This window comes from Catharus ustulatus, chromosome 9 (assembly GCF_009819885.2).
Source record: "Catharus ustulatus isolate bCatUst1 chromosome 9, bCatUst1.pri.v2, whole genome shotgun sequence".
Classification (NCBI taxonomy): Eukaryota; Metazoa; Chordata; class Aves; order Passeriformes; family Turdidae; genus Catharus; species Catharus ustulatus.
This window is the reverse complement of record NC_046229.1, coordinates 8,644,485-8,656,273: the sequence shown is the minus strand read 5'-3', so window position 1 is coordinate 8,656,273 and position 11,789 is coordinate 8,644,485. Positions and strand designations below refer to the sequence as shown.

General features: G+C 42.6%; 1 protein-coding gene across 2 annotated transcripts in view; it reads right to left on the bottom strand.

Moving 5' to 3' along the window:
- Positions 1–3,947: 3,947 nt before the first annotated feature.
- The window catches only part of SPATA6 (spermatogenesis associated 6), a 44,567-nt gene continuing 36,725 nt past the window's right edge, over positions 3,948–11,789 (bottom strand). For both annotated transcript variants that reach the window (XM_033067838.1, XM_033067837.1), the window contains exon 13: positions 3,948–9,890. In XM_033067838.1, the coding sequence (XP_032923729.1) occupies positions 9,710–9,890 (181 nt within the window). In that variant the 3' untranslated portion in view covers positions 3,948–9,709. The remainder of the gene's footprint in view (positions 9,891–11,789) is intronic.

The following is an 11,789-nucleotide window of genomic DNA, read 5'->3' as shown; positions in this document are numbered from 1 at the left end:
CCTTTAAAGTGATGATGATGGTGGTTAAACAAAATAATGCACTTTGAGAGTTGTGACTGTATCTTTGAGCTTGGCCCTGAGAGGGAGTGGAGACACCCACAGTGCCAGATGCAGCCAGCTGTGCATCCCCAGGAGGGACACATTTCACTGGTAAACTTCTTTGACTTCACTACTCTGCTTTGAAGCAGTGAAGTGAAAAAAAAGAGAAAAGAATGATTGGGGAGGGGAAGTCTGAGAGGTTTTATTGAAATAAAGCAAAGTTGTCTCAAAACATCTTGACCTTTGCTTGTGTTTTCTAGGAAAACAATGCAATTAGTTGAAAAAAAACCCCAACAACCCAAATCAATCAAAAAATGAAACTCCAGCTGAACAGGAGCACTGTGCAGGCTGGTTGTGGCAGCAGGGGATGAGTTGTGGTGTCCTAACAAGAACACATAACTCTCAGGCTGTAACCAATATCCAAGTGCATTGGCAGCAGATGTTATTAATGATGCCAATACATATTTTCTTATTAATCTTCCATACTAGGCTTGTGTCTATCTGCAAATGATTATCATTCATTTTCCTGACAAATCTATCAAGATCATTTATTACTGTTCGGCAAAGGATCTTCTTTTAAACAAAGATTAATAACATTGCATTTTATCTGGCTGGCTGAGCCAAAGGAAATGAAATTAACAATGAGCCCTACAAACATGTCATCACTTTAATTTACCGGAAAATATTTTAAAATGTTATTTAAAAGAATATACGCTGCGGTGGGCACAGTTTATTACAAAGAAAAGGAATCAAACCACAGGCGTTTTAGCAGGGTGCAGAGTAAGCAAACAGGGACTGTGAATTCTCTGTTTTTCCGCACTGGAGTTCTGGGACAAGGAGGGAGAGGCACCCACAGCACCTCTGGCATGCCCAGGTGGGCACCTGCCCAGGGGAATTGCAGCTGGAGGTGCCTGTTCCTCAGTTCAGCTGGATCCTAAGCAGGATCACAGCTCCCATTCCTGCAGGGAGCACTGCCCTCCCCGTGCTCCTACAGAGGAACTCCAGCAGGGTGAAGCTCGGGGCTCTCAGGGAGAGGAGGGCACATGTGGGCTGAGTGCCAGCACCCTTCTGTGCTTCTGCTCCCCAGGAGGAAAAGAAACAAACTCACTAAATTTATGTGGTTTAGTTTGCTTTCTCCTGCACTGTCTTTTAACTTTCTCTTCCCTCTTTTGAGTAAAATAACATAACAATAATAACAAACAATAATGATAATGATAATGATAATGATAATGATAATAATAATAATAATAATAATAATAATAATAGTAAATATACACCAAAGAACCTATCAGAATTCCCTTCCTACTTTTACTAGTATGGGTCTAAAATCCTTTGAGGGGAGCAGGGAGGGCTATAGACATCTAGTGGCTCTTTGATTCCTGCCTTGGGATCCTGTATTACACCTGCAGCCACCTTTATGCCTTCCCTCCCCTTTTCTCCCAGGCAATTCCAACACCTCTGTGTGTCCATCTCCACACAGCTCACAGGAGGTGATTGAAGTGTGTTCCATCTGCCACAGGCTGGCACTGAGCTGCCAGTGCTGCCATTCCAGCACAGCCCAAGATCTCATCAGCAGGAGCTGGGATTCCAGGCAGTGCAGGATCACAGCCCTGCTGTCCAAGCAGGGCCAGATGGCACCACCATGCCAAGGACAACAAACAGACATGAAGTTGTCAGAGCCCAAAGCAAAGTCAGCCTGAGATGCTGAGTTGGTGCCATTTCTAATTCCCAGGAACAAGCTGTCCCCAAAAAATCTGCAGAGATGCTCTTGGAGAGGGCACTTGGACAACTGTGAGCCACAGGGTGTTCCCCAAGGAGTCCCTGTGCCACAGCAGCAGGGTGGAACACGTGTGTGCAAAACAGGAGCATCTGCACACAAAACACCCAGTTCCTGCTCTGGGGTTTCTCTGCTGGGCTGTGATGGGGCTGCTTGACAGCACTGGGGATCAGGAACTGGGATGGAAATCACTGGGAATGGCTCCTCTGCCACTCTGGTTTAGACTAACCCAGCAACTTTTAATTCTTCATTTCTTTAATTCTTTAATTCTTTATTTCTGTTGGAAGGACCAGGCAGGGTAACCATTTTAAGAACCCATAATTACTGCAGCATGTGCTCCAACCAGAAATGCTGTTTTGTGACTTGCTCCTGTAGTTTCCACAAAAGCAGCATCCAGTTTAATATGTGAGACTCATAACCAGCTCACACAGTGCAATAGTTCACTTCAGTTTGAAGAAAAAAAATATTCTGCTGGAAGCACAGCAAGTAGCAGTGTCAATTTTTCATTAACCTACAGCCACTGTCTCTGTAGACTTACAGCTATGAGTAAGATTACTGTTATAATTTTTTCTGGTCCCTAAGGGAAGGAAAAAAAAAACAACTTCTCAAAACTTTTAAGGTCATTAAAAATCCACCTTTAAATTGGAGGTAGTTTCAGTTTACTCTCATATTTCAAAATCAAATCTGAGCTGCAGCCTCACATCAAAGCAGAAATGTCAGTCGCTTTGTTTCTACTTCTGTGAAAGAAGTTCCAGCTCATACACGAGTTGAATGCCAAGTAAATAGATTTTCCTGGGGAACAAAGGCAGCTTTCTTTTGTTTGTTTTAAACATATGTAAATAGAGTCCTAGGGGCTGAGCTGCCTGTCACTTCAACCAGGTTCACACTCATGTCACTCCAGCTGGTGATTTCTGACCGACCTCAGGTCAGGACTGCAGAATTTCCCTCCCCACTCCTCCACAGCCACATCAAGCAGCTGCTCCTGCCCTTCCTCTCCAGCCTCACACCTCAGCAAGGGGGAAGCAGAATAATGTGGATTCTTTTTTGCCAGTTATTCTTTTGGATTTGGTTTTGTTTTTAAGCTTTAGTTAGAGAATCACAGAAATACTCTGGTCCTCTGTCAAAGCCACTGTGGTGGTCCTGAAATCTCTGGGCAGAGCAGAGCAGTGCCTGGAATCCCTGGACACCACCAGTGACCAGCTGGGCTGTGCCTACACAGCCATGGATAAAAGAATGATGGCACCCACTGGTTCATGGTCAAGGTGACGGGGACAGGGAAGAAACAGGAATGGATTGGTAAGAAAAATGACCTTTTTTGGGTTTGTGAGTGTTTTTTTTAGCAGGAAGGCACCTTCACTCTTGATCTTGCTCTTTTCAGTACCAGGCAGTTAAAGAATGGAATGTTATCCTCACAGAGCCAGGAGACACCAAAGAGGAGCAGGACCCCTCCACACATCCCCCTGCTCCTGCTCCAGGGATCTGAGCTTGGTGCAAACAGCACTGAGGGCAGGGTTTGATCCTTGTACGAGCCACACACTTCAGAGCCGGCCTCGATGGTTCTTGTGGGTGCCTTCCAGCTCAGAATATTCTGTGAAATCTACTCACTTTTTTTTTTTTTTTAATTTAAATCAGCAGATCAATGCAAAACCAAGCACTTCATGCTTGTCATTTCCAAATGACTCGGGTTATATCTCAATCTTCAGCACTGGTTTTGGGTGTACGACTGGGTAGCACCAAGGGATGCATCAATTTATAGGCTCTGCAAAAGCTGCAATTAAGGAAAATCCTCAAACACACGAGAAACCTCAATTTTGATTGGCCACGTTCCCATAACTTATTGATAATTCAACTCACTCGAGTATTATTCAGTGTTTTCCTTCTCCCTGCTTTTTTTATCTCTTGACAAGTTTACAAAGAGAAGAATGGAGCCGAGCTGAGCTGCATTCCATCCAATCTGCTGCCTCCACAAACAGCAGAGAAGCTAAATGAAGCCCAGAACATATGGCACTGTGCTGACAGAGCTCCCAAACTGGTTCTGCATGAGCAACAAGGAACATCTTGAAACGCACAAGACATATGTGTTTTAGGAAGAAGATTGAAGTGTTTCATAATAAAACAGGACAAAGTGAAATACAAGTGCTGTATAAAATTTTAATTAAAAACTGGTTTTACCCCTCGACGTGAATATACAATATGTTTCCCAGATGGATTTCATATTTAAGTATTATCCAAACCAGAAACATAAATGAGACAAATAAAGCCTTCAAAAATGGCACAGAGGCTAAAATGTATGTAAACACTAGATGACTGTGGTGAAAACAAGGCAGGCAGGGAAAGCAACCTCTTAGCAAGTGTTTACTACTGGAATGCTGAATGAAACAGTTCCTACAGCTACAGTCAGGGTAACAATACAAATACAAACATTAGAATTCACCACCACTCAGTGATGTAAATGGTGCTTTTGTTACTCAGGAGTTGCCCAGGCTATTTCCTACACTGATAATTCAAGATATAGAAGTGCATAATTCATGGCATGCCAGGCATAAAACCACTCTGCCCTTCTGCCAGCCTCCCACCCTGCTCTGTGTGAAGCTCTCTTCATTCCATGCCATCAGCTCCACAGGGTGATGCAAAGGCCTGGCCACAGAACACAATTTCTGTGCTGTCTCCTCAGGATCAGTAAATCCTCACGAACCAGGAGGGATGATGTTTTGCAGGAGCAAACTCCTTTCCCTGAGGAGGTGAGAAGGTGGCTCAGATCCCACAGCTCAGCTGCAGGGAGTTCTCTGCAGGGCCACAGGCAATCACCCAGAATTGAAGGGAAAGGCACACGGACGAAAAGCACAATCTCCACATAGATCAAGCAAAGAGAAACATTACAGTTCCTTAATGCTGCCATCCAGACAAATTATCACCACACTTCAGAGAATTTCTCACTAAGATAAAATGGGAATAAACCCCATGCCTTTGGCAAGCCAACACTGATAAAAGGAGCTACAGCCATATCTTTGAAGGGCTTTGGTTGATGATGATTTGAATTCCATGGGGAAAGCAACAGAAGCCAACAATAATCAAAAGGGCTTGTGCTTAATAGCTGCTGTGCAATGGAAACAGGAATATTGGGGGTTTCAATCACTTCCCACAACGCTGCTGCATTTGTTGGAGCTGAAAGGAACTGGGCAAAGACCAATTCTCTGCTGCTCCCAGAGCCATCACCTAAGGGAGACAGCCCTTCCATCAGGGAGGCAGCACATCAAGACCAGCCCTGGAAGTGTCCTCTCTCAGCTTCAAGTGTTCTCACTGCAACCAAGAAGCTCAATTTCATTGATTTGAAACTTTCCTCAAATTCCTTGAATACTAAACAAATCTCATGAGAAATTCTCAGCATCCTGATAATGATCACTCCATGACCACTGAAGTAATTAACACCATGGCCTTTCCTATGACCCAGAGATTCCACAATACCAGATTTATACAGCGAGAGACTGCTGCTAAAAGGCTGAGAATTTTTTGCATAGTTCAGTGTTTCAGAAAACATTTCAAGCTTAAAAATTGGGAAGAGCAGAATTATGTACTAAGTCATTCCTCACACACGGAGTGGGAAGGCAGAGATTCCTTCCAGCTTTCTCTGACAAACCCATGGCACACCACACCAAATTTTCCATTGTCACATTGCACCCTTTGTTCCTGGGGAGAGGAGGAGGATAAATGATGTGAGAGATGTTAACAGTGCTGGTTGGTACACAGAGCAAACAGCACTAAGACATCAGGATGAAAACAATAATTTATATTAAAAATAAGGTAAAAAGGATATCATAAGAGCAATCAGTGTGAGGATATGAACCTGGATCGTGCAGGAGACAGAAGCTGAGCGAGATACCAACTGCAAAGATTAGCACCTAAGAGCACATGTAGTAAAGCAGCTCATTATCTTTTCTAGCTCTCTCTGATCAAGATAGAAATCTATTAAATCTGATTAAGATTTGTTTAATAATTGTCTGATTAAAACATAATAAACCTGGGAAAATTAAAATAAAGCCTTTTTAGTAACCTGGAGATGAGATGGGACTTTTCAGCCAGCCTTCCATAAAATAATTTCTTTAACATTCACCTCAGGATCCCAAAGCACTTCACAGTCATTTAATTAAGCTTCAACAGAGCAAAAACTCCCCATTTTACAGCTGAGGTAACAATGAGAAGGAGTTTGGAAAAGACTATTTAAGACTGAGCTGAGCTAAATGTTCTGTTATTTTGCCCCAAAAATAGATTCCCAACATCTCCAGGTAGATTTCTTTCTCCCCTGACAATTTTGGCAGCCTCTGAAGTAATAGTAACATTCAAACATGTGATGCACAATCTAAAGAACAGCCCTCATCACTTCCCAAGCTGCTCAGCTTTGGAGCATAAACACTGTTCCCCATCTATCTTCCAAAGCTGCTGCTACCTGTTCCCATTACTCCAGCCATCCCTATGCTTCTTATCCTCAGTGGAGCAATTTAAGCTTCTCCTTCCTCTAAGTCAAAAACTTAGATAAGGCAAATCATTAAAGAGTTTGACATTTTTGCCTTTAATTCACATCAGGTCAATGACTGAGTGATTTCCAAAGCAGTTACTCCTCAGCCAAGGATCTGCATTTCCTCTGAACACAGGCAGGCAGTTTGTCTAAAGCCAGCCCAAGATCCTAAACTGTACCAAGTTATTCATAGGAGAGGTGGAAGGGAGCAAGTAGGAAGCAGAGTCTGACTCACTAAAATGAAAGTGATTAAAATATTGCACTGATTGCATCCTGCAAGCATCACTGGATGCTGAACAGCTTTTGGTGAGAACACTCGTGGGTTATAATAACTTGGGGAGGGAAAAAGAGACACAGACTCTACAGAAAAGCACCAATTCCCTCCTCATCTGGCCCATTATTGCCAGATTTGAGTAGGCAGCTCTCCTTTAGGAGCTAAAACGCTGGGGGTGGAATTACGCCATCCCACTGTCACTAGAACTTTGTGGATGGCAAAAGATAAGGAATGAGCACAAAAAATGCTATTTAAAGCTCCACTCAGGAACCTAGAAATCTGCATTTGATAGAAGGGATTTAAATTGCATTAGAAGGCAAGGTGCACTAAACAATTACAGTTTGTGGCTGTGTTGGTTCAGAGCCTGAACCTCCACCTCTCCCAGGCTGCAGGGGCAGAGCAGCAGCCTGCTCAGAGCTGTGTGTGCTGGCAGGGCCACCTGAGCAAACAGGGAAGGGGAAAAGGGGAAAATGCTTCTGAAAACAAAGTGCTGTGAAGATTTTAGGGACAGATCAGAGTAATTTGGGTATGAAGTCACTTCCAGAGGAAAGTTTTCCATTTACCAAACTGGATTTCCAGCACAGTGCTTGGGAGAGAGCACTCTTTGCTGTATCACGGTGTGAGCTGTGGAATGACTGACCCAGGAGAGGAACATCTCCTGCAGCAGCTGATTCAGAGAGACACTGAACACACATCTCCCTCCCAGCTGGAGCAGGGCCAAAGATACTCAGAGTCTGTCTGCTCCATTTGATGTTATGCTGCAGAAGAAGGCTACACTGAGAATATTCATACTGGTCAAATTTCAATAATGACTTTTTTTCTCTCATCCAGTTTTCACCTTTGCTGAAAAATTTTTCACCTTTGATGAGAACTGAAGCATATTACCATATGCTTCCTTTTTTAGCTAGGGGAATCAAACAGATATCCTCCAGCCATTCCTTGGACCACCTTGCTTTTTTATAGTGGCCCCCAACCTTTCTCATTCCCTTGTGTCCTCAGTTCATCTTCATCAAACATACAGAAAAAAACCCCACAACAATCCCTGAGCATTCAGGCCTTCTCACACACTGAACTAAAAGGGACTGAAATCTGCTGGATTGCTGGGGATGGAAAAATCAAAGAGGTTTTCTATGTCACAGAACCAGATCAGGCCAAAGGGGAGCAGCCAATCTTCAGAAGACAAACTTTTACTCAGCTGTGACACTGGGGAGGGAATGCACAGAGAATATTGAAAGAAAACTGCAGGATACCACGAGAGCACTGAATGTTATGGCTCCAACACAGGAAACTGCAAAAACCTTCATGTTTCAACAGATTAATTTTACACCAAAAGCTTGGAAAGTATTTCTCAGAATCTGCCCTGCCTATTTAGCATCGACTATCTACTTCAATACAGCTACTCTGAGCAGAAAGAAAACTATTGATTTGTGGACAAATATGGGGTCATCGGAGAGGCCAGTGAACACCAGGGCCTGGTAGCACAACCCTTCATGGGCCTCCATGCCTTCAGGGACACAGCTTGGGCAAGTTTTACTTTTCTGCAAAAAAAAGTGTCCTGCTACCTCCCAGAGTGACTCGGGTGACAGAGTGACTTCTCCATAGCATGAGATGGTGCCACTCTGAAAGCACTAATATGCTAAATGGCAGCAGGGACAGGAAGTTATCACTGTTAATCCACTTCAACTGGCCCAACAGATACAAGAAATAGAAATGTCTGTATGTGAGACACTTCCTCTGAGAGTGCCCTTGCCTGAAACAGCAGCACACAGCCCCTCCACGTGCTCTCCCACCAGTGGAATTGCTCACCAACTGCTTTCTCAAATCAATTATGTTGTCTCAGCACTAAAGGAGGCAAGGCAGAATAGACCAACTTTTTGTTTATGTAGGCATGCTGGCAGGTTCCAGTCATATGCTGTGCCATCTGTACTGCTAGCTTTATCCTCTATCTAATCACAACAGGTAAAATGGCATCGGTGGAGCTGCCTCTGTTTGCTCAGAGAGGGAGGCAGCCACAACAGGCATTTGTTCTTTCTGCATTCTGGGGGGAAGCAGGAGATGGACACTCTTGCCCTTTTAAAACATTCAGCTTTTCAATGGATGGGCAATTTGCCCTGGTCTGCTAATGTGGGATCTGCTCAGTGCAAGGCTGAAAAGGTTCCATCCCTGGGGAAAGCATCGAACTGCTGATGAACATTTGGTGGCCTTTAGCAAAAACCAAGTGATTGCTGCCAACAGGATCCCAGCAGACCCGGAAGGACAGGCTCCAAATTAGGTGGGATTGTGATGCAGGAATTTCAGAAGGCCTGTACAGAACACAAGGAGCTTGCTGACTAGCTCTGGTCTTCCCCCTGCACAGTCCTTTCTTATTCATATTTTTAAAATGACAAGTGTATTAGCAAATGTCATGGCTGCATTTAGGAGAACATGGAAGCTTTCAAATGCAAAAGTTGTGTGAAGATGACCTTTCATCTCACACAAACGCTGCTGGGCTGGGTGGTTTTCTTTTAAAATCTCACAGTGTTAGAACACCTGTGGCTAAAAGTGCTCAAAACCACTTCAAATACATCCCTATGGGTCTTGCAGTACCAGAGTTTGTACTGTTCTCCAAAATAAACAATTCAAAGGCAATTATCTAGAAAACAATTCTCTTTGTCCTAGGTGGGTCACTTTTAAACCAACACTCACATTCACCTTCCCCTTCAGGTCCCCTCTCTGACCATCAGGACATACTGCTTCTTCAACCAATTCTGTTTAAGTTACTAAATAGATTTAGATATTCAGTAAGAACTGGCTGCAGCTGAAACCTGAGTTGATGTCAGACAGGAATGTCCAGCAGATCTATTGGTCTTCAAATGACTCTATGTTCAGAGTCTCAAAGGAGACCATCCTGCTTAACTGTGGAGGGGATTTTTTGTTAGGGATTCTTTGTTTCTTTTTTTGGGGATGAATGTTCATCATTTCCTTTTATCAGCCCAGGCCAAATCCCCATTTCTCCAAAACCCTGCCTAACCAAAAAGACACCTTAAAAAATAGAATACAAATATTGTTATATAAAAATAGTTTAGTTACAAATACTGTATACTGTGCGTTTTCAGGTGAGCTGCTTTCAGGAATGTGTCTTGTGCTCTGAAACAGCACCAGCAGTTTTTTGGTACATGTTTTTATATATTTTAGCAAGAGTCTCCTCCAAGATTGCTCTGTGAGGCTTCTCTTTGTACACAGCTGCAGGACCAGGCCAACATTCACCATTATCCAAGTGAACAGGAGGGTTCTGCTTCACTCGAGGACTGTCAGAGGAAAGAAGATAAGAAACAATGATCAAATCAAGATCTGGAAGAGGAATCAGCAGCACAAAACCAGCAGAAATACCAATGTAGAGCTGCTTAGCACAGATTACCTTCCACAAAACAAAATAAAAACTGCACTGCAGCTACTTTTAAGAAATGGGAACCCCCTCACCATGTACAAATCCTTCCCCACTTAGCTGAGCACACTTTGTAGTGCCCCCCCAAATAGAATTAATTTTCAGAGAACCTACAGTAATTTTGCTGTATTTTTGCAGGCTGTGTGACTAGGCAAGAGCAACACAGTAGGATTTTTGTGTCCTTTGAAGGTGAAATTGTAACCACAAGCAGCTATTTCAATATGAAGACAATCTATCAGGGGGATATCAAATTACTGTGGTTGCAGCTGTAAAGTGCTCTATCAGAAGCATCTTGGATTAAGTTTTCTACCAAATACATTCTGATATAGTGGCAATCCAGGGTTCCTTCCCCACCCCATCTTCTGTGTCACTGTTTTAATACTAAACACAAATACAGGCTCATCTTTCAGTAGCTTTGAGAAATTATTCCCTAGATCTATGAAGTGAAATTTATACTCTGCAAATCATTACAAAACACTGACAAGTCTGAATAGTTTATATCTAAACATCATGACTATCTGCTTCCTCTTGATACTTTCAAAACAAAGGTTTGTGTCATATAATTAAATGAGCAATTTCCCTGTAATAAAGCATGAAACAAGAAGCTCAAAAATCATCAGAAAAAAATTACAACTGAGATGACATTTTTCACATCTGCTCAGAGATTTAGGCAGTTAAGACACTTAAAAATTAGGACTGAGTTATCATCAGCTTTTGCAAATGTTCTCTGTCTGGGAAATGAAACTGCAAATGTGAAGTTTAAGGTGACCATCTTTACTTAGGAAATCGATTGCATTTCACAGGGAAGCTTTATAGCTTCTTAATATACATGTAATTTATTAATGATAGTGTCTTCTGCAATCAAACCTGTACTTAAAACTTCATCCTCAAGTTAGTGTCAGCCAACATGTGACAAAATTGAAAGAAGCCTTATGCCAAACCCATGAATGCATGTATCTAGCTGCACCAAACACAAGGTCTTCATTTGAAGAACAAGGGGAAGGGGAAAGATGAGGAAGATGTAGGATCAGTTTTCTAAATTCACATCTCTAAACTTCTGCTGTCCCATGGAAAAAAAAAAAAAGGAACAGCTTTTGCTTCTAAACTCTTACACTCAAATATTAGGGTGATGCCAACCTACACCAAATAAAACAAGACCTCTTGTGTGGCTCCAGTATTAAAACAGAGGAAGGCCACTTTCACACTTATTCAAAAAGGCTCCATCATTTAAAGTTAGTCAATGGCATAGATCAAATTTAAGCCTGTTTATCATCTTGAGTTAACTGTGCTTCACAGTTTGGACACAAAGAAGCCAACCTACCAACCAAAATCAATAGAAAAGTTAGGCAGGCCTGTTTCAAATGTAGACAAGTTAATTCCCTGAGGACTCATCAACAACTGCAGTTCCACCTCCTCCTTCCTGCAGTTTGTGGTACCTCACTTCTGATGGAGAATTCTCAGGCCAACAGGCAGGCACAGCACTTGTAACAATACAACAAACAGCTCTGACACTCTTTTCCTTGGAACCCATTTCCAGCAGCAGCCTTGTGCCTGCCTTTTCTTCTAAAAGCTGATTTTACCTAGAGACACTCAAAATCCAACACTTTAATGGCAGTAAAGACTTAATAACCAACAGTAACTTCTACAAGTTCCTTATTCTGGTCCTGACAAAGACTTCTAAAAAGATCTAATTTTCCCTTCTGTTTTTGGAGGGGTGTGTGTTTTCATGTATTTCCATTAGCCAGCCCTTGTGGATGAGATA